Raw genomic sequence first — 23,106 nt, 5'->3', positions numbered from 1 at the left:
AATAAATTCCTATTTTTCTTTGTTCACTTTCCATGGAATTTCCCCTGTTGGGTTGCTATCCACCATGACTGGTCCATGATCCTGAAGTGATTTACCTATTCCTTTGTATACTTTCCATGAAAGTCTTTAAGGGTGTTGGAAAGTTAGTAAAATTCCAACTGTACACGATCAATCAACACTCCCATGCTCAACAACCTGTTTAGGGTATGCTTCAATAGAATACAATAGTTTCTTTAACTAAGCAACTTCATGATGAGATGTTATCATAAAAAGGATATAAAATCTCCAATTGACGATAATTATGAAGCTAGAAATGGTTGTTACAACTTAAAATACCAGCATAAATTATCAATTATCATTGATACAATCTTCATTATCCTTCTTTACCAAAATGTAGATAACAACTCGGTGACTGCTATACTCAGGATGAAACTCCGATTGATCCACTTGACCTATCCAAAAATCTTTTATGGCAGATTCCAGGAAAAGTTCAAGAATCGCATCTGAAGAAAGAAAGATTGTTAATCTGCTGCAGACATACAGATAATATACACTGGTTAAGAAGATTTGTACCATTGCGAAGTTCCCCAGATAAGATAACTGTCGTGTGCCTGTCACAAAGCTGTTGTAAGGTAGATAACAGATCTCCAACAGCTTCTTCACTGTAGATAACATCTGAACCTAGCACTAAGATAATTTATAACATCAACAGAGGAAAGATCAATAAAATGAGAAGAACAATACCACATAAAGATATGTAGATGTTCCAGATTTATGACAATGGAAATATGGAATCAGAGATGCAGCTTGAGACAGCCAGTTGAAGGTAAGGGGAAAATAATAATCCAGGCTCAATCATAGAATAAAGTTAATAGAAAAAGAATCAGTCGATACCAGAATGAGGAAAATTTTCAAATCTTATGACAAAGAAGATCTAGACCCTAATTGCTATGGGACGTGGAAAGCATACAAAATTATCAGACATAAGGAAGCAGAAATTAATTAAGCTCTGCCTAAATACCTTATTGCTCCTCTCCCTTGAAGCAAGAAGCGATAAGCAACGTTAGATCTTTGAGTTTGCTAGTTTAGACTTTAGAGAGCATCCCTTAAAAAGATTACATTATGGTCAATCTACAACAAGACCAATACAGTAATGAGATACAGATATCAAATTAAGGCTTATCTCCTATGGTTGTGCTTACTATATCAATTTAAAAGGTAGCATTTCAAGGCTAGTTTGAATAGCTTTGGCATATTAATCAAATAAAGTATAAAAACCTTTAGACAAAGAAGTTAGGATATCTAACAGTGATCCAGGGAAAAGAGCAATCATACCACCAGCTGATCCAGATGAAGGCCCATCTTTTGCTGTATTAATGTTCATGTTGCCTTTTATAAAATATTAAAACTTTGATAAGTTGAAAAACACTGCCATAAGCATTTTGCAATGCACCCACCACCCACCGAGCTCACCTACTGCAGACAACAAAGGGGACAGCAGCAGAGCAGCAGACCAACAACAACAACAAGCCGTGGCCCATTCAAAACCAGGGAGGAAACCTAAAGCTGCAGGCAGCAGTCTTGGTGTTTGTTGCTACTGAGGTAAAGCAGAAGAAGACAAGAGTAGTAATTAAGGCCCTGTTGCGGTGTTGCCAACTTATGCAATGTAGTAGTAGTAATATAAATAGGAGTAGTCTAGAGTAGAGAAGTTTTAGGCAGAAAATTATTGTAGAGAGTTCTTGGAGAGTGATGGCCTAAAGCCATTTACGTTCTACGCAAGCCTTGTGTTTTATCTATCGATCAACCTTCCAACCACTTTTCTCATCCGAACCACGCTAGTCCGTTGCAGTTGGTATCAGAGCAGCCATGGCACCAGCAGCGCCGACAGTGACCATACCGCGAGTTGAGGCCATTGAAGAACGCTTAGAAGAAATCAGCGACAAGGTGGGAGATGGCGAGAACTCCATCACGCAAATCTTGATGACGACTATTCGAGAGAGCATTGAGGAGTTGCAAAACAAATTAATTGAACGATTTAACAGAAATCAGGAGGAAGAGGCCCGCAAAAACAGAGAAGCTATTGAGGAGTCTACCGCAAGAACATGGCTGCCATAGACGAGGCAACCCAAAAACTTGAAGGTCGCATGAACTGGTTCAGAGACAATCAGAACCAACAAAACTCCCTTATGAAGAACAACCAAGATAAATTTTTTGATGAAATCAGAGGAATGATGGCAACCTAAAGGATAAAGACAAGACACCAATTGCGGTGGAAGACGAGGCAAAGCACTTTTCCGGTGCTGGTGGCTATCCTGGCCTCCGATTCGGAAATTGGGACCCCGGAGCAGGAGGGGATTTTCTAAATACCAACGAACACCATGAAGGTCGTGGGAACTGGAAATATCGCAAGTTGGAGATGCCAACTTTTGAGGTTCTGATCCCGACGGCTGGATTCTTTGAGGAGAACAATATTTTCAATTTTATAGGTTGACGGAGATCGAGATTGCAGGCGGCGGTTGTGGCTATGGAGGAAGATGCATTGCGTTGGTACCAATGGGAAAGTCGGCGCCGACCACCAATCGGATGGGAGGACCTCAAGACCCGAGTATTGAATCAGTTTCGGCCAGTTAATGCGGGAAGCCTACATGAGCAGTGGCTCGCGGTGGAGCAAACCACCACCGTGGTGGAGTACCGGAGGGCCTTCATCGAGAGGGCGTCGCCGTTGACGGACATCCCTTAAAGTCTGATGAAAGGATATTTCATCAATGGCCTTAAGGAGGAGATTTAATCAGAAATTCGAATGCTTAACCCACTTAACCTAGAAGATGCAATGGACCTTGCAATACGGGTCGAAGAACGCAATCGGGTTGCGGGTCTAAGAAAAACGGGTGGAGTAAGTTCAAGATCTGAGCCCTACTCTTATTATAATAGGAGTCCGTCTGCTACTATTCTTGGAAATGGGCCGGCCCACAACTCAGCCTCCTCTAACCTGATATTTGACCCCACCCAATCTAACCCACAAACTACACGGAATCTAATTACGAACACCCAAACCCAAACAAACACAGACCCACACCACTTCCAGCCCAATACAAATACAAGCCACTTCCAGCCCACTAACCCTTACAAATTCAACCCACAAGCAAACACCAACCCAAGCCATTCCAACACAAATAGCTCCCAAATTTCGAGTGCCTCTGTTAACCGACCCACCTCCACTTACCAGAACCGTAGCAACCTGAGTTCATCTTGTTTCAACGGCGAAGTAAGGAGGCTGACTGTGAGAGAAATTCAAGAGTAGAAGGAGAAGGGGCTTTGTTTTAGGTGTGACGGTCGTTGGACCGGACCCACTCACGTATGCACAAGGGACTGAGTGTCCTGCTTGTAGAGGAGGAGGATGAGGGCACTGAGGGAGAGTTTATGGCGATGGAGGTTCCGGCGAGTATGGTAGAACAAATTCCAGCCGACGCCTCTTTCAATTCGATGGTCAGGACCAAACCGAGTGTGATGAAATTGACTGGAGAAATTAAAGGAAAGTCGGTTGTGGTGATGATCGATCCCGAAGCCACACACAACTTAATCTCTCGTTGGGCGGTAGAAGAATTGGGAATTCCAGTGACCGGAGATGGTAACTTCGGGGTATCCTTGGGTAACAGTGAGATTATTCAAGGGCAAGGACGTTGTGTGGGGGTCCAGTTGAAGATGAGTGATGAATTGACGATTGAGGAAGGATTTGTGCCCCTCCAATTGGGAAATTCTGACGTAGCACTCGGCGTGCAGTGGCTGAAAAAATTAGGGCCGGTGTTGGCAAACTGGAAATCGCAGGAGATGAGCTTTTCGGTGGAAGGGAGGACAGTGACTATCAAGGGTGATACGGGCTTGGCTCACACGGGGATCACACTCAAGGCTATGACTTCTAGAAAACAGAAGGAGGGGTTGTTAGTTGAGTCAAATCAGCTCGAAGATGAAAAAGGGAAGTCAGTGAGTGAACCACCGAAATTTTTACAAGGAGCACCAGCAGCATACAGCACGGTGTTTGAGGAACCGTCGGATGAGCTTCTTGACTTCCACCTTGAGGACAAGGTGACTCTTTTGGGGGGCGGTATTGCAATGCACCCACCAGCCACCGAGGTCACCTACTGCAGACAACAGAGGGGACAACAGCATAGCAGCACACCAACAACAACAACAAGTCGTGGCCCATACAAAACCAGGGAGGAAACCTAAAGCTGCAGGCAGCAGTCTTGGTGTTTGTTGCTACTGTGGTAAAGCAGAAGAAGACAAGAGTAGTAATTAAGGCCCTGTTGCGGTGTTGCCAACTTATGCAATGTAGTAGTAGTATAAATAGGAGTAGTCTAGAGTAGAGAAGTTTTAGACAGAAAATTATTGCAGTGAGTTCTTGGAGAGTGATGGCCTAAAGCCATTTACGTTGTACGCAAGCCTTGTGTTTTATCTATCGATCAACCTTCCGACCACTTTTCTCATTCGAACCACGCTAGTCCGTTGCAGTTGGTATGGCAGCTAGCTTGCTTGGTAAGTCAGAATTGCATAAAAAAAATACTCATTAAGTTATTCATGTTTAAAGCGAGAAGTATGACTAGTCCTAAAAGCTTTGCCACATTACTTTTCTTGTTTATGAAAAAAGAAAGCTAATATTCCTCTTACTTATAATTGTGTAATAGACAACCAATAGAGATTTAGCTATGTCATATTTTATACTTTTTGTCCTGTCCCTTATTTATCTTCTTAATGGAAAAAAGAAAGCAAGTATTCATTTTATTTTAAAGCAAGAATTGAAGGGAAGCAAAGGTCATTGTATTTCCTGTAACTGTAATGCATGTATATAGAAAAAGCCAATCAGCCAAACTCAGATAAATTTAAATGGAGTATAAACTTTGATTTGTTGTAAACAGAAGAAAATGCAACTAGTGCATGATTATAAGACATGTAAAATAAGACAAGCAACCCTATAAAAAATTTATAGCAAAAAGATTGTGGCAAAAGCTTACCATAATTTGGCAATGGATCAAGTATATCAGGATCAGGATCTTCTCCCCAGATGAGTTCGCTGACCATTCCCGAGCCCAATATGTCACTAGAATTTAAATTGGTGTCAACATTCTTTTTCAACAGCCTCAGCCTATCAGGAAGATCTGTTAACGTAACCTGTGCACCAGAAAGAGCTGCAATGCAGCTTAAAGTACACTTATTATAAGTCTAAAGCCAGTCCAAAGAATATAGAATATTTCATGATCAATTACAGATTTAAGTCAGAAACTCAAAAGTCTTAAATATATTCTTTTTTATGATTCGACATCTTAAACACACAATTACTCTTAGTATTGGATACTGCTGGTCCAGACAAGCTAGTGAACCAGAAAGCATTTTATTTACCTCAATATCCCTTGGGTACAGGTTTAAAGCCTCTTTAAATAAGAATTATACACCTGGTTAATAACGAATAACTTTCAGCATACAAGAGCAAATCAGTATTTTTTTTTTTTTTTGCCCACCTTTTTTCTCTCTAGATAAAGAACAGGAGACTGATATCTAATAAATAAATATTTGAAGATAAAATAGAAACTATATGGTAAGCTGTTTTATACCCGACTAATCCACACCCAGAGCCCAACTCAACAACTTTTTTCCCCTGAAGAAGCAGCTTCTCTGAGTCCACCGCATGTTCCAAAAATTTCCCTAAAACAATACCACTATCCCACATTACTGATCCAGTCACTCCAGGTGTCATCTGCAATTATATAAGCTCAAATAAACAAAACTCACAATCATGGTTTAGCTGATCAAAGAAAGACAGCTAAGAAATCACATAAAATTCAAAGCCTTTGAAGTGAACAATACATCATGAGGAGAATAGAGAGTATTTCCCCTATTCTTTTTTAATTGACATGTTTCTTTTATCACGTTTGATAACGCATAAATTCAATTGTTTATATCTCTAATTATCAATAAGTAAAAATTATAAAAATTAAATACTCTAAACATACACATTGAGGCAAATCTATTAAGATTCCACATGACTATGTTTTTTTTTAAAAAAATTATATATTACAAAAGTTAGTCACAGTAGAATTTGGGAATACTGTCAAAAATCATAACAGGTCAACTAAAAAAGAACATTGGAAGTATATATCTAAGTAGTTTTGTTAATAAGCCGAGCGTGCTCGTGAACTATTCGAGCTTAGTGATTTTGAACTGAGTCAATAACGAAATCGACCGGAGCCACAAGCTCAAGCCGAGCTCGATTTTCAAGGCTCGATGAGCCACGAGCTCGATTGGAGCCTCGAACCCAAACTCACGAGCTCGAGCCAAGCCTACCAGTATTTGACTATTTGGGCTCGGCTCGGCTCGGCTCAGCTCAGCTCAGCTCATTAACAGCCCTACATCTAATTAAAGGTAGAAAAGTAGTGCAAGTGCTAATGTGTTATAGTACAAAAATTCACAAAGAGTGATACACTCCTGCATATAAAGTCCTCTTCAATTCAGGGTATTTCTCAATACTCTCCTTAAACTTGAAAGTATGTCATGTCAATACTTTGATAGTAGATATAAGAATGTTAGAGAAATAGATTAAGAGTCTTTGGATATTTAGATACTTTAGTAAGTACAAGGTTATAATGACACATATCACTGCAATCTAGGTTACACCTAAAATGGTAAAAATGGTTATAGCAACATCAACATATATATATAAAAGATTGTCAAAAACTCAAAACCACCAGTGGGTCTAGGTGGGCTCTTTGGGTCAACTACTTCAGGAAGGAGTCGAAAAGTTACAAAATTGATTATGAGGTCCATTATTTGTGGAGTTCTTTGTTACATTTTTTTTGTTTTTTTTAATTTTATCATTCTTAAACTATATATTGAGCTATCAGTGTGTCGTTGAATTTTTTTAAGAGGCCCACCCTATAGATTTTTTTTTTTTTCAGCCTCACTAGTTATAGGGACATAGATACAAACTGTGTTTTTTTTTAAGGTTGCTATAACATATGGGGAAGACAAGGAAGAGAAGCCCACTAACAAAGCTCAAAGTGAGTTTCCATCTTAAAACCAATTAGCAATAGAAGTAAAATTCCACTTGGGTTAGAAACCAAAATATCTTTGAACTATCTTTCAATGCGAGAAAAATAATACTCACAGTTACAATTAACAATTTCTCCTTAAGTGTGCGTGTAGAATACTCTTTTTAATAAAAATACGTTAACAACGCACCCAGGCCCTACAAATAAGGAGACACCTATAGGTGTCTAACATATGGTGCAAACCACTTAACTGAGCTCGAGTATTAATTTGTTATAGCAGATGGAGGATAGACAGTGGAGAGGAGCTCCCTAACAAAACCCAACTTAAGTTTCCATTTTAAAATTGGTTAAGAGAGGTAGCCTCCTTGGGTTATAAAGTAGATTTTTTTAGTTTTTCTTACAATATGGGCATATAATATCACCCATTTGCATTTACAATATTTAAGAAAGTACTTGAAAAATGGTTTGAAGAATAATACATTGCCACCTGAAACTACATAGAGGTAGTCTTTGTCTCTTTGACTCTCCATTAGACCCTTCTGAATTGAAATACTTGCTATACAAAGCTAGAGATAAGAGGATTACCCGACACAATTAAGTTTATTGTCTCGGGTAATCCTATTAAAAAATTGACCTGGCTCTATCTGCTTTGTCCAAATTCCTATAAAAAATTATATAAAAATGATCCAAATTCCTATAAAAAATTGCATTATTGCATTTTTTTTATTTGACCTGGCTCTATCTGCTTTGTCAAAAAACCCAGTTTCTTGCCAATGGGAGATGCAATTTAAATAGTCAAGAAAACATGAATTGTATACAAAGACAGTTACAAGTGTACTCCCTTGGCATTGAAATAATCTCACATATAAAATCTGTAAACCAAAAAAAAGGTAACTTCTTTCAAAAAGTTTCAATTCGCATTGTATCTCAACACATGTCCGCCTGAGTGATGAAGAGGGCACACGCATGCCAAATTAATTTAACTACATAACTGGTGAAAACTTGCTGAATCCTTAGGTATGAGGTAAGTGGACATTGTGGCTATTACCTTCCGTTGAGAACGCTGTATCATTTTAAAAAACCTGTTGCACTTCATGATAAACTGACAGGGGATTGTTTCTGCGTGTGACTGCGTTCATGAAAATTTATGAAAATGGTACAATACTTTTTAGTAGTATCACATATGACTTTTGTCAACACAAAAACTGCCCTATATATGAAAGACATAATGATTGTTTATTTTAGATACAAGAACCATATTCTAATAGAATTTCAACCTCCAAACACTAGACAAACCAGAATAAAATGCAGTTTATATGAGGAAAATTTGTCTAGAACAACCTTTTAAAAGGCATTTTTTTGTCTAGGACAACCTTTTAAAATTTTCTTGGCAAAGTCAAGACCTTATAATAATTTTTTTTTTTTTTTTTTCCGCTAACGACGACCAACCCCCCTTTCAAGCATTGACCCACCAGAATCCGACTTTGACACCCCTTCACTACCAGTATGCTGTTCGTACTCCACTCGAACCACCACTTCCACCGGGGCACCATCAACACCACAACTAGAAACCCCACCACCACCTAAAACCCACCATTAGCGAAATCTGAAACCCCACCACCACCTAAAACCCACCATCAGCGAAATCTGAAACCCCACCACCACCTAAAACCCACCATCAACGAAATCTGAAACCCCACCACCAACGAAATCCCAAAACCCCACCAGTCCACCACCAGCAAAATCCCTAAACCTCACCATACAATCACCCTCCTCGCAGCAAATTGAAAGCCACCTCACGGCAGGAATTTAACCCACCTTACTCACCCTCCCCGCAGACCGCATCAAATCTAAATCCACCACCAAAATACCAACCCTAGCTTTAAATCTGATCAATTTCCGTCGTTTTCTAAGATTGCACACCCATTTCTCTCTCTTTCGAGTCGATTTGAGATCCTTAATTGAGACAAAGAAGAATGTGGCTGGTGGTGGTGGTGGCAGCGGTAAAGAAGATGAAGATTGGTGGTTATAATGGTCCAATGTCGAAGGTGTTTATGGTTGCCTTGGTGTTGGTGGTCTGGTGCGGTGGTTCCTATGGTGGTCAGTGATGATGGTGGTGGTCAATGATGATTGTGGTATGATGGTGGGGTGCAATTAGGGGAAATAAGGGTCACGCAAGTGAGGGTCAACGCCAGATTCCGGTGGATCCACACCTGAAAATGGGGGTTGGTCGTCGTTAACAAAAAAAGAAAAATAATAGGGTCTGACTTTGCCAAGAAAATTTTAAAAGGTTGTCCTAGACAAATTTTCACTATATTAAAGTTCAATTAAATGTGGCAGCTTATTCATAATTCATACATGATTTATGCCGTAGTAGTTATGTATCTTTCGTTTTTCAAAACCAATTTAAGAGATCATAAAAGATTAAAGTCCAAGTTATTATACTAGGATCAAAATATTCAAATTGTGTCAGCTATTTCATTATCTCTCAAATTTCATAAGATTAAACAGTGATAACCCTCTTGCTCAATTTTCATTCAAATTAAGGGACAGTTCTTTTTTATTTTTAATCAAAAGGGTCAAATAACTTCATTCAATCAATCAATCAAAGCCTTAATCCCATAAGTTGGGTCCGCACTCGGCTACATGATGCAAAGTGATTATACCGTATAGTCATCGGATAGTTTAATGTATGTAATTCAAGATATATACAACTAAAACTAATTGTATAACCTTAATTGCATAACAATTTATCAAAAATGCAAAATACGGAGTTAAAATCAATCTTGAACACGAAAACCCCACAAAAATTAGTGTGACAAAGAAGCAAAAAACACGATGTAAATTAAAAAGTTGAAAAGAGAGGAGTACCAGAGAAGATGGAGACTGAAGAATGTTGATAGAATGGCCAAAAGCGTCGAGACGGAGAGAAAGAGAGGACTGATGAACAAAAGCGTTGGGTTTGGAAAAGATGGGTTGTTGAAGACCCCATAAAAGCATGATTTCCTCAGATGGGTCTTCGATTAACTTCACAAATCCACCATAACACCCTAATTTTACTTTAACATCCTCCTCTTCTACTTCTGCTGCTACTGCAACTGCTTCTTCTACTGTCTGCTTGCTGCTCATGGCGTTTTCTGGGACAAATGTTAAAAGGCTGCCCTTTGGGGTAAAGCTTAACCCAGCAAATTGCTGGGGTTTATTTTCCCAGCACAAGCAAATGCAGGGCCCACATATGTATCTGGCGTACTCTTGCGGGACCCAGCTGTGAAACAAATACATATTCGCGCGGTTCTATATACAGTTACAACAAATTTTCCGTTTTCAATTTCCCTTCCCCATACTTTCCCTTTCCAACTAAAGTTCTCCATTAATTTTCTTCGACGAGTTCGTAGTTCTTCGACTAGCGGTGCGATATGGGTTGTTAATCTGGTGGGTTGTGGTCGGATTCTGGTAAATTTGACCCGGCATTGTCAATTGGCGGCAATAGCGGCCATTTTGCTGAGTAAAACTTGTTGGTATAATTGAAAGAATTTGATTAATTAACTTGCTTGTATAATTGAATTAGCTAAATTTGAGTAATTGTATAATTGAATTAGCTAAACTTGGCTCTATAGATACTGATTTACTGATTCATTATTATCATTATTGATTTTGACATAATTTGGTCAATTTTGTTGGGATTTTGGATATTGAATTGATTTAAATTTGTTAGAAACTACCTTATAAATGACTTTTTTTGTCAGAAACTACCTTATAAATTTTTTTTTGTGAGAACATACCATTTTAACAACATTTTTTGCAAGGACATACCAGTCACCGGATTTTCAAGTTTGACCTCAAAAACACGCCGTTGACCAGTCATGTGCCGGGCACGTGACTTCATTAAACCCATTTCTTTTCTCTTTTCCTATTCTTTTCCCTAATCTTTCTCACGACTTACCCCTTTATGATACCCAATTTCTTCTCTCTCCTCAAGTTATCTCTCCTCTTAATAAAGCATTCACCTTAAACTTTCTTCCAGAAATTGTATCTTTGTAGAAATTACAAACAGCAAGTCTAAATATCAGGTTATTCGAGTATGTATGTTACTTTCGTTTTTGAAAATGTAAGTGTAGTGGTTGGTTGATAAATGTGTAACTAATTAACTATATTAGGGTCTAATTGGGGATTTCTGTATGTTAATACTTGTGGCCAATTCGCACAGGTGAACAAGGCTTTGTGAGGAAATTGAGAAGATTGAAGAAGAAAAGAAAATATGGGGGAACCAAGCATCTCCTTACATTGGGGTCCAAAATATCAGTGGCTGCTTTTTCCTGGTTGTATTGTATTGTCTGTTGTAGTTAATTTCACTCTTGTTAAACTGTTGATTAGATCTTGAATTGTTAGAAACTTTGAGTCCTTGTTTAATTAGTTTATTCAAACTTGAAAATCCGGTGACTGGTATGTCCTTGCAAAATATTTTGTTAAAATGGTATGTTCTCACAAAAAAAAAATTTATAAGGTAGTTTCTGACAAAAAATGTCATTTATAAGGTAGTTTCTAACAAATTTTCCTTTATTATTTAGGGATTGACAAATGTGATGTAAAGTTGATGTGACTGTGAAATGTGTTGTTCATGGTTGTTTATTGTGCTTATAATATGACAATATTAAATATGATAAATGTAATATGCATGTAATATTCATTGTCATGCTTTATTTGATCTTATTAGAACAATCCTTTTGGTGCTTGTTGTTGATTTGTGAATGAATCATTTTGGTAATTGTCCCTAATCTATAACCTTCTAAAAAGAGAAAACATGCTCTTTTCTCTCTCCTCTCTCTTCTAAACTTTAGCCTCCATTGTCAATTTTGAAGGGGCTTCCATCGGATTTCACCAGTGGTAAGCCAAATTTTATTTTCTTTCAAGTTTTTTAATTTGTTCTAGGTTACAATAATGTCTCCCTCGAAAGAAAGGGTTTATCTCCTTCGAAAGACAAGGTTTTTTCGATCTCCTTCGAAAGACAAGGTTTTTCGGACTCCTTCGAAAGACCAGGTTTTATTTGTGTTTAATTTGGTCTCTGGTTGTGCGGGGCTACTATTGATTATGGCTCGGATTCGGGTTACAGAATCAACACAAGAATTTTCTTTCTCACAAAATTGCGAAGCGGCGACGGATCCACTCAAAAAGTTGTATGAGACAACGAACCGAGAATGTGCCGAATTGTTATATTTATGTATTTGGATTCTTAGCCCTTCCTCGATTAATTCTTGTTTGATTTTGCTAAATTCGTTTTCATTATCGTTAATTATCATTTGTAGATGTCGTATAGCTATTATTAATGAAATTTAATGTCCTTTAGGACTTCTTTCAAAAAAAAAAAAAAAAAAAGAGAAAACATGGTTTGCTTCAAAAGGGCAGTTGCACAATATATTGTTTCCCATAAATTCCATTCATATCCCTTTTTATTTTTTTATTTATTTTTTTTTTATTTTTAAATTTTTACAAAGTTTGCTAGAGTTCAACCGTTCACATGCGTCGCAGCGTTGGCAAAGTTTGTTTTGTTTACTTTTTTGGGGCTCTTTTATTTTTATTTTTTTTTATACTTTATCCTTTTTGCATTTTTTTTTTATATAATGCTTTTGTATTTTAGCAAGGCTAGCAAGGATTCCCTGTTAACCCATCACGTGGCAAATTTTTTTTTTTTTTTTTTTTTTTTTTGGGGGGGGGGGGGGGGGGGTTGGGTTTATTTATGGTTTTGCTTTTTTCTAGCAACAATAAGTGTGTGTGTTATTCCATCAATTGTCATGTGTCAGTGATTTTTTGTTTTTTTTTCTTTTTATTTTTTGTTTTATTTATGGTCTTTGCTCTTTGGTGGCAATGTTGTGTCTCATTCTTCCGGCTTTTGTTCCACACGTGGCATCACCCCCTCTTTTTTTTCGGTGAGTGATAATTCTCAGTTATAAGATTTACATGCAGTTATAGGAGTAGTCAAATCTGAATTGATAAGGTTCTGTATTGTTAAGATATGTACAGGTGTTGTAGAGTATCAATCTTTTGCCATGCATTCTTTGTTGATGATAATGATTGAATTATTGTTCATGTTTTGGATTTTTTTGACTGTGTATATAAGTAAATCTTCGATGCAACGATCACATATCACTCCATCTTCGTCCTAAAAATATTGATATATCAAATTAATTTCTTTCCGTTCCGGTGATTATACTAATCAGAATCGGCACATAATAAGGTATTATTAACAGATTATTGTACGATTGTAGCATTCGTAATTATTATAACAATTTATTATTTATTTTTTTAGATGTTTTAAAGTTTAAATTTACAGTGGTTATACTAATTAACTTAGCTTTAACATGAAAGATATACCTAAAACCTCGTGTGTTCTTACACATGAAAGAGTAACAATGTGGTAGTAGGGTTTTTTATCTTAAAGGTCCTACATACCCTACCTTAGCCTACATATATTGACCAAATTTTGATTAGGGAGTGTATGAATATTAATTAATTAATCTTTTAAACAGTGATCCCAAAGTAATTATTAAGTCAATCATTGTTTCCATTTAGCAATTTTAGTGGTCAAATGGAGATGATATTTCTACCTACGGTCGCTCCACCGATTTATATCATATGAATTACGGAGATTTGATTTTTGAAGTTACTCACTACTATGCTTGTTCATGCATGTGTAGGACTTTTTTTATGTTATGAAAAAATTATTTGATTGGAGAGTTTATGATTAGAGATAGTAAGTTATAAAAATGCCAATTGTGTAGTATATTGACTAATATAGTAATAACTATACGCCCCCCCCCCCCCCCCCAAAAAAAAAAAAAAAAAAAAAAAAAAAACTACTTCATATTTAAAGTATCGTGTTTTTAATTAAACAATAGAAATTCTTTTTTGTTTTTTCCCTCTGAGAATTCATTTTTTCATTGGCAAAGTATTTTAATTCCTACAATTTATTGTTTTATTTATGTAGAAGAGGTTCTTGTGTACCAAAGGCTATTACTACAAAATATTCTAGAGATCCATTTGTTGTAGGTAAGTTTTTAACTTTATAATAGTAATAATTTACATACAAAAGATATTCGTTACCTATAAACATGTTCATATATTTTAAGAGTTGTTTATTGTTTATTAGTACTAATATATAATATATATTTATAGTTTTGGGTTGTACTTTAGAGATGGAAAAACAAGTAAAATGAGTAGTAACGAAAAAGTAGGACAGACTAATTAAACAAGCTTTGTCACTAACTAAAATAATAACCCATATCATTTTGTAAACTTTCCTGGAGTATTTTAACATGTTGAAAAAAAATACATGAATCCATCTACAAATAATTATTAACTTGTGAAGACCATTACTACAATAATTAGTCCCTGTAGCAATAACGACTTGGAAATTGAGTTTAAAAAAACACTGACTTAATAAGACCATAATTTGGAACAGTTAAGTAATTGATAAATCAACTTAGCTACATTTAATAGTACTTGATCTAATTGGAAGAGCACAAACATATAACAATTTTTGTTTTTTTTTTTGGAAGAAAAACATACAACCTATTCATTTCATGCAATTCAAAGTCTTAACTGTTGATACACTAAATTATATAGCGTAACACAAAAAGAGCTCATTTCATATCATTTTGCAAATAGTATCAATAATCTGAAACCATTTTTAGCCAAATTTTCTAAATTAAAATTAAGACAGCATTAAAAATTAATTTTTTTTTTAAAAAAAAAACAAATAAAATATACCGACCGAAACTCTTGCCGCAACAAAGTATAGATCCTAATGTCATGTCCCTCTTTCTCTCCTCTCAAAAATTTACGGTTTTTTTTTTAAATTTTTTTAAATTCCCGATTGAAAGAATGAATTTTTTTCACAAAAAAATGAAGAAACCCAGAAAAGTAATTGAAATCCATTTCACACTACACCAAAAAATAAATTTTGATTATATATAGTTGCATAACCAAATAAGGAACCATCAGTAGCAGCAACAATAATACAAGCAATGACAACATAAAATATCACCTTTCTTTTGTAATCTTTTGCTTTCTCCTTCACCACTACCACCGCCCCCATCGATGCTGCTGCCATTACCGCTCACCTCTTGCTAAAATGAATGAATTCGAACTATAATATTTTTTATATGTATATATGTATGTATTTCTTTTTTTCTCGGTAATAAGTTATATATGTAATTACCAACTACCTTATAAACAAACAAATAAGAAATGAGGACATGAGAGAAGAGAAGAGGAAGGCTAAAATTAATTTTGATTATATACAGTAGTGGGAATTAACTTTTTTTGGTTTTTTAAAAAAACAAAATCTTTTCTTAGAAACAATTCTGTACCCTTTTCTCTCTCTAACGACATATACTTCGTATATCACATTACTTGTTTTTTTTATTAGAGGACTTGTTAGTTGGTACTTGTATTAAAATAACTTGTAAATCCAAATATTGTTTCTATCATATGGTTTTAGAAATTAATAAATAAATCATTTTACATGCAAGCACTGCCATTGGAGTAACGTAAAAGATATTTTTTTCCTCTCTCATAATTAATGGATTGACTTCATGGTTTCTTTTATACGTAGTACAAAACTTAGGCCTGAATCTTGGTATTACATAAATGAGTCAAAGGTCAAAGCTAAATACAAATAAATATTGACAATTTAATAACATCAATTCCCAATTTTAAAATTTTATAGTTTTCACTCTACAAACAACAAGAAAAACTAAATCTAAGTTTTATAAAAGTTGGATAATTGGTTTATTGATAACACTTACTGGGTATTTACTTCACTTTAATACTTCCTTCTAATCTAGATGGAAGAAGTGTACCACATGATGAGTTTATATCCATTAAATGATGACAATGGTTAGGTGAGATACTGTAGCAAAAAAAAAAAAAAGTAATTATTTTTGTCATTATTGGTACTTTAATTTATAAAACAGAGAAATTAATTAAAACAAACTCAAATACTTTAAAGCAATTAATATAAATGCTAATACATCTTTAGATTATTGCAATACCATCTTTTACAATTTAAAACTACTTACACTAAATAGATTACGCAAATAAAAGTGATAGTCAATTTTTGTATACACTGATTCTTTATTTAAAATTATTATGTCCTACATTTGTTTTATCTATTTTTGCTATTATTTAGTAATACTAAATATGTCAAGTCAAATCAGAATTAACGACATGAAAAGACCTCCGACGTGCGTACGTTCTTCCGGTCCCAACGTTTTGTGAGCATTGTGGGGCAAAATTGTTCAGAGGTGAAACAATTAACCTATGTTGCAACCAAGGGGAGATTCGACTTGCCCCTATCCATATACCAGATAGTATGCGCAACCTTTTTTTGTCACTAGACAGCAGCTCTGAAAGTTTCCGCAAATACATTATTCTATACAACAACATGTTTACGTTCACATCTTTGGGTGTGAAAAAAGACAAGGAATTAGCACAAAGGCATCGTGGTATTTATACTTTTAGAGTTCAAAGACAAGTTTATCATAACATAAATGATATACATCGAAATGATGAGTAATCACGATATCTACAACTATATTTCTACGACACATACGTCGAGTTTCAACGTCGGGTGTCGATGTTTAAGGACCTCGATCCATATGTTATTGGCCAAATAGTGCAACTAATGGAGCTAAATCCGTATGCCCAATTTTTTCGCTCGCTCAAGGATGTTAACATGACTGACACGAGTCAAATTATAATCCGATCTGATCCAAATTAAGATCAACGCACTCATAATGCACCTGCTACTTCCCAAGTTGCAGCAATTTGGTTGGAGGATGCAGGTTCATCTGCTCCACTTGAGCGCGATATTGTGGTTCGTGCACATTCAGGAGTAAACCATCACATACTGCATTACTATGGATATTATGATCCATTACAGTATCCGCTTTTATTTCCTTACGGACAAACTGGTTGGCATCGACAGATATACAGATACAAAACAAAGTATAAAAAACGACAAGAATGTCCTACGTTTCCAATCATTGAGGTTCTGGTTCAGACTGTTGATAAATCACATTTATATAGAGTTTACAAGCACAATTATGCTAGTTTTATAGTTGTTTTTTTAGTCTTTTATCGCTTTTTAGGCCACAATTGCATAATTTGTCCTTTTTTGTGCTCTATTACGTTTCGTTTGTGTTTTTATTAATGTTTCAGGTAGTTTCTATAACTATTTGGACGCTTTCGAAGTGGTTTTGGAAGAATCGGTCAATGAAAAGGATGAAAAGTCGGTGAATTGAGCTTATTAATCGAAGATATCATGTTCGTGGATGTTGACTATAAGGATTTTATGCATGAGAAATTAAAATAGCATCCACGATGATTGTTATGCACTTTTTGGAATTGAATTTGAATTAGAAACGAAGTTAAACGATGTTTTACAAAGTGGTAAAACTGACTCTTATTCACTCTTTTGATCATAACTTGAGTTCTACAGATTTGATTGAGGTGATTCAAATTGCGTTGGAAACTAGAATTGAATATCTTTCCATTGATAGGTCACACGCCCCTATACAGTTCCTAGAACGCGATATACAACCCTTTGAAGTCAAGCCTGCGAAGCTGCCAGCCCATCGCCCAGTCATCGGGCGATGGACGTGATGTACGCTCGAGCGTGAGCTGCTGGTTAGGGCGATGGTTTTCCATCGCCCGATGGTCGAGTGTCGTTCCGACCATCGTCTACCCATCGCCCGATGGGTGAGGTGTACGCGCAAGCCACGAGAAATCCTACATCAATTATAACTCTTTCAATCGACCAATCATATCACGACTATTGTAATTACTATTTTTCTGATTTTATTTTTATTTATTTATATTTAGATTAGTTTTAGGATAATATAAATACTCCAAGGGATTTTATTTTTCCCTTATGCCTTTTATATCTTTTATTTTTTTTTACGTTCTTTTTAGTTTTCTCTCTTGAACCCTAGTTTCTCATGGCATCTCCATGGATTATATTCTTCCATGGATGATTCTTGGGTTTATTATTTCAATCCATTGAGGTATTTTATTTCTTTTTCTTGGTTTTAATTATGTTTTATTCCTTAGATCTAGTTTTAATTATTTCTTCCATGTTTGAGTAGTTTATTTCTAGGGTTTGGGAATCCATGTTTATATGATGAATCTTGATTGATAATTTTAATATTTTGATTATTGATTTCTCTAATTGATAGTGTTTTGTTGTTAATCTTGCAACCTGATCAATTGTTTGATTAATTATTGTTAATAAGAGTATGAATCGAAAGATCTTACTTTAAGAGGCTTACCTACAATTACCAATTCTGATTATGTTAGCGACCGAACTACATATGTTGAATTGAGAGCGTTAAGACCCGACCGTAGGCTTAGCAATTGCTCTAGATAATTGATTGATTGAATTATTATTGATACTTGATAGATTTCAAACTATAAACATGGTGAACCATAGCCCTAGATCTTTCTATTAGTTGTTTTATTTCTTATTTCAATTATTAGAATATATATCTATCCCAATTTCGTGACATAGTTTAGTTTCTCCATACCTTGAAAGCTAGATTGAATAGCCATCTCTCTGTGGATTCGACCCTACTTACCCTACTACATGGTTAGTTTGTTTTGTTAGGAATTTATTTTTGACAGGTGTACGATAACCTATCAAATTTTGGCGCCGTTGCCGAGGAGACGACTTTATTTGATTTGACTTTTATTTTTGGTTGAACTAAACTTATATATATTTCTATTATTTTTTTGTGTATACCTCCTTTTTATTTTACTCTGATTTTGTCATCATGGAGTGGTATGATTATAATTCGTTTAGGATGAATGATCTCAATTATCAGGGGCAATATGATTATAATTCTGGGTATTGTAATGCTAATGTTTATATGTTTTATACATCATATGATTATCAAAATTCACATAATATATGCATGAATTCCTGTGAAATTTCTTATTACCCTAGTGAGTCTTATATGCCTTATTTTAATTCCTCTTACCAACCTCAAGTGGATAATTATGCTCAACCCAATTCATCGGAGTGTAGGGAACTTTTTAATATGATGAATGATTTTATTGTTTATCAACATGAAGAGCTTAATGAATTGATGCATGATTGTCAACGTATTTCAAAATCTATTGAATTACTTGTTGTGCAACAATATACTAACCAACAGGTGATACATCATGATAATGATATTGGTTTTGAGGATTGTATTTCAGTGGAGGAAAGCGCTAATTTGACTCATGATATTTACTCCCCGTCAAATGAAAGTATAATAGAGGAGAATAATTTCCCATCTATTTATGATTCTGATGGTGAAATTTTTTGGAATGACGATATAGAGGTAGTGGAGAAGGACGAACAACCAATTATCGTGAAGTCATTGGTTGAGAAACCAATGGTTTTGGATCTTTTGGTAGTCGAAGATTTTGTTGACAAGCTTATTCATGAGGATGAAGTTGAAGGTAAAAACATTTATGTTAAGCCTAACCCATCTCCCCTCGATATCCCATTTTCCCATAGGCTTGGTCTAGTTCCTTCATTCATTATGTCCAATCCTCCATACTTTCTCAAAATGTCTCCATTTCATGATACCCTTGGTCATGTTGACCTTGATGATTATTCAAAAAGGTCTACATTGCCTAAGGGGCAAGCAGGGGTAAGGTGTATACATTCTTTTTCTTTTTACTTTAACTTTTCTTTTTCCGATTATTTTTCTCTTATTTTTTCTAACCCCTTGTATTTTAAGATTAGTGTGCTTGATATCAAGTCATATGTGGTGCTCAATGATATGTTTGCAGGGGCATATGATAAGTTATTCAAGGCATTGGATTCTTCCGATTGACGAATTGAGTAAGGTCGTGTGGGACCTTAAAAACCAACGCTAATTGGGAGGCAACCCAATTTTTTTTTTCTACTTCCTATTTTTATTTCATTTTTCCTCTATTTAAATAATAATGCTAATGTGTGTTCAAGTGATGAACTTTGTTGCTAGGTACAAACATAGCTAAGTTCCTAGGTTATGTCAGCTATCGTATTACAACAACCGATTGTTGTGGAGGTGTCTATACCTTTTGACGCTTCCTTCGCTTACCCACCCCTTTGTGAGTTGTACCTCTCCCTTATTTATGCTTTAGTTCCTCTTTGTTCACATTGAGGACAATGTGATGTTTAGCTTGGGGGAGGATGATTATAATCATCACTTTGTGCATGTTAGTTGTGTTTAGTTTTTTTTTTTTTTTTTTTTTTTTTTTTTTTTTTTTTTTTATTGCTTTTTAGGTGTTGTATGGTTTGTACCATTCATCAGGAGTGAGAGTTTACATACAACGAAAAACAATGTATTGGTTTCTTAGTTTTTTTAGTTGTTTTGATAGTGCATACCCGTGTCTATTTTTCATATTTTTGACTTCGAACCGTGTGCGGATTTGGTTTGACTCTCTTGAGCTTCTTTTGATCTTAGTTATAATTCTAAAATTCAGTCGGTCTGTGCTATACATTGCTAACTGCTTGACATTGTGTGAATCAATTGAATGGTTTGTGGAAGATTGGTTGTCCCATATCAAGTATAGCTAGCCAATTCTCTTGCTAGGTCACCTTACTTTGTGTTTGTGTGATTGATGTGATTTGTTATTTCAATGACTTTGGCTTAAGATTTATTAGTAATTTGATTATGATTCACGCATGCCGCATATGAGAAAGGCCATGTTCTTTAGGTAGCCTTCAGATGATATTTGGACACATTTATTCCATTTTTGCTCACCCATGTTGTTGCCTTGCCCATTCATTGATATATAGCTACATTACAAGCCTTTTTAGTCCCACTGGTTACTATTCCCAAGTCTAGCTAGCTTGGGGAGCTTATTGATGTGGTGTCGTTGTTTGAGTGTTAAGCTTTAATTTATGCAAAACATGGTGGGATAAAGATTGAAAAAAAAGTTGTATTTATAGTTAAGAAGTGTTACTTGAAGATGTGAAGAAAAAAAAAAGAAAAAATAAATAAAAAGCTTGTTATGTGTACTTCATGGAGAAAGCCAAAAAATTGAAAAAAAAAGGGCAAAGAAAAAGGAAAAAGAAAGAAAAAAAAATTGTTCATGACGATGTATAATTAATTTCAATCTTGGTTTTTTTATTATGTTTGGAGAAAGTTGGTGATGTCAATTGGAGTAAGATCATTATTTGATCGCGTTTATGTTTTTGCTCCCCAAGTTGGCTTTTTACTCACATTTTCCTAAATATTATCCTACCCCTTTACCTTAGCCCCATTACAAGCTTATAAAGTCCTTTTGATCAGCATGTCTGTTTTGTGATTGAGTGAACATTATCTCTTGCTATCGTCAAATTACCCTATGTTGCATCAAATATTTATATTCTACAAGGTGTGCGGCGAAGACTAGCTTGATTGGGAAATCGTTTGTGGCCAAGTTTGGTTTCAATTGTGGATCGTGATGTTAAGTAGTTCTATTTGTATCCGAGCTAAATTTTGGTCTTGATAACTTTGGTTTGATAGTTTGCTCGAGAGTCAGGTCAGTCTTATTCTGGTTCCCTGGAAGTCTTATTTTTCTTGTTTCTCCGTCTTGAGTCTAGTGTTGCTTGGGGACAAGCAACAGTTTAGCTTGGGGGAATTTGATAAATCACATTTATATAGAATTTACAGGCACAATTATGCTAGTTTTATAGTTGTTTTTTTAGTCTTTTATCGCTTTTTAGGCCACAATTGCATAATTTGTCCTTTTTTGTGCTCTATTACATTTCGTTTTTGTTTTTATTAATGTTTCAGGTAGTTTCTATAACTATTTGGACGCTTTCGAAGTGGTTTTGGAAGAATCGGTCAATGAAAGGATGAAAAGTCGATGAATTGAGCTTATTAATCGAAGATCTCATGTTCGTGGATGTTGACTATGAGGATTTTATGCATGAGAAATGAAAATAGCATCCACGATGATTATTATGCACTTTTCGGAATTGAATTTGAGTTAGAAACGAAGTTAAACGATGTTTTACAAAGTGGTAAAACTGACTCTTATTTACTCTTTTGATCATAACTTGAGTTCTACAGATCTGATTGAGGTGATTCAAATTGCGTTGGAAACTAGACTTGAATATCTTTCCATTGATAGGTCACACGCCCCTATACGGTTCCTAGAACGCGATATACAGCCCTTTGAAGTCAAGCCTGCGAAGCTGCCAACCCATCGCCCAGTCATCGGGCGATGGACGTGATGTACGCTCGAGCGTGAGCTGCTGGTTGGGGCGATGGTTTTCCATCGCCCGATGGTCGAGTGTCGTTCTGACCATCGGCCACCCATCGCCCGATGGGTGAGGTGTACGCGCAAGCCACGAGAAATCCTACATCAACTATAACTCTTTCAATCGACCAATCAAATCACGACTATTGTAATTGCTATTTTTCTGATTTTATTTTTATTTATTTATATTTAGATTAGTTTTAGGATAATATAAATACTCCAAGGGTTTTGGTTTTTCCCTTATGCCTTTTATATCTTTTATTTTTTTTACGTTCTTTTTAGTTTTCTCTCTTGAACCCTAGTTTCTCATGGCATCTCCATGGATTATATTCTTCCATGGATGATTCTTGGTTTTATTATTTCAATCCATTGAGGTATTTTATTTCTTTTTCTTGGTTTTAATTATGTTTTATTCCTTAGATCTAGTTTTAATTATTTCTTCCATGTTTGAGTAGTTTATTTCTAGGGTTTGGGAATCCATGTTTATATGATGAATCTTGATTGATAATTTTAATATTTTGATTATTGATTTCTCTAATTGATAGTGTTTTGTTGTTAATCTTGCAACCTGATCAATTGTTTGATTAATTATTGTTGATAAGAGTATGAATCGAAAGATCTTACTTTAAGAGGCTTACCTACAATTACCAATTCTGATTATGTTAGCGACCGAACTACATATGTTGAATTGAGAGCGTTAAGACCCGACCGTAGGCTTAGCAATTGCTCTAGATAATTTATTGATTGAATTATTATTGATACTTGATAGATTTCGAACTAT

The 23,106-nt window shown here is 35.4% G+C and overlaps 1 protein-coding gene across 2 annotated transcripts; it reads right to left on the bottom strand.

The window, feature by feature from the left end:
* Nucleotides 1–266: 266 nt before the first annotated feature.
* LOC145636009 (uncharacterized) lies at nt 267–10,286 on the bottom strand. 2 transcript variants are annotated; one of them, XM_081687444.1, is made up of 5 exons: nt 9,912–10,286; nt 5,607–5,749; nt 5,010–5,194; nt 574–687; nt 267–503 (listed from the first exon to the last, which is right to left on the bottom strand). In XM_081687444.1, exons 1-5 carry the CDS (start codon nt 10,167–10,169, stop codon nt 349–351), a joined length of 855 nt encoding a protein of 284 aa, XP_081543570.1. In that variant the 5' UTR covers nt 10,170–10,286; the 3' UTR covers nt 267–348. The 2 variants fall into 2 exon arrangements, with proteins under 2 accessions (XP_081543570.1, XP_081543571.1); XM_081687445.1 differs by having other exon boundaries at nt 574–681.
* Nucleotides 10,287–23,106: the final 12,820 nt, after the last annotated feature.

This window comes from Chenopodium album, chromosome 6 (assembly GCF_948465745.1).
Source record: "Chenopodium album chromosome 6, dcCheAlbu1.1, whole genome shotgun sequence".
Taxonomy (NCBI): domain Eukaryota; kingdom Viridiplantae; phylum Streptophyta; class Magnoliopsida; order Caryophyllales; family Amaranthaceae; genus Chenopodium; species Chenopodium album.
Note: the sequence above shows the minus strand (reverse complement) of the source record. Positions and strands in the feature narration are given on the sequence as shown.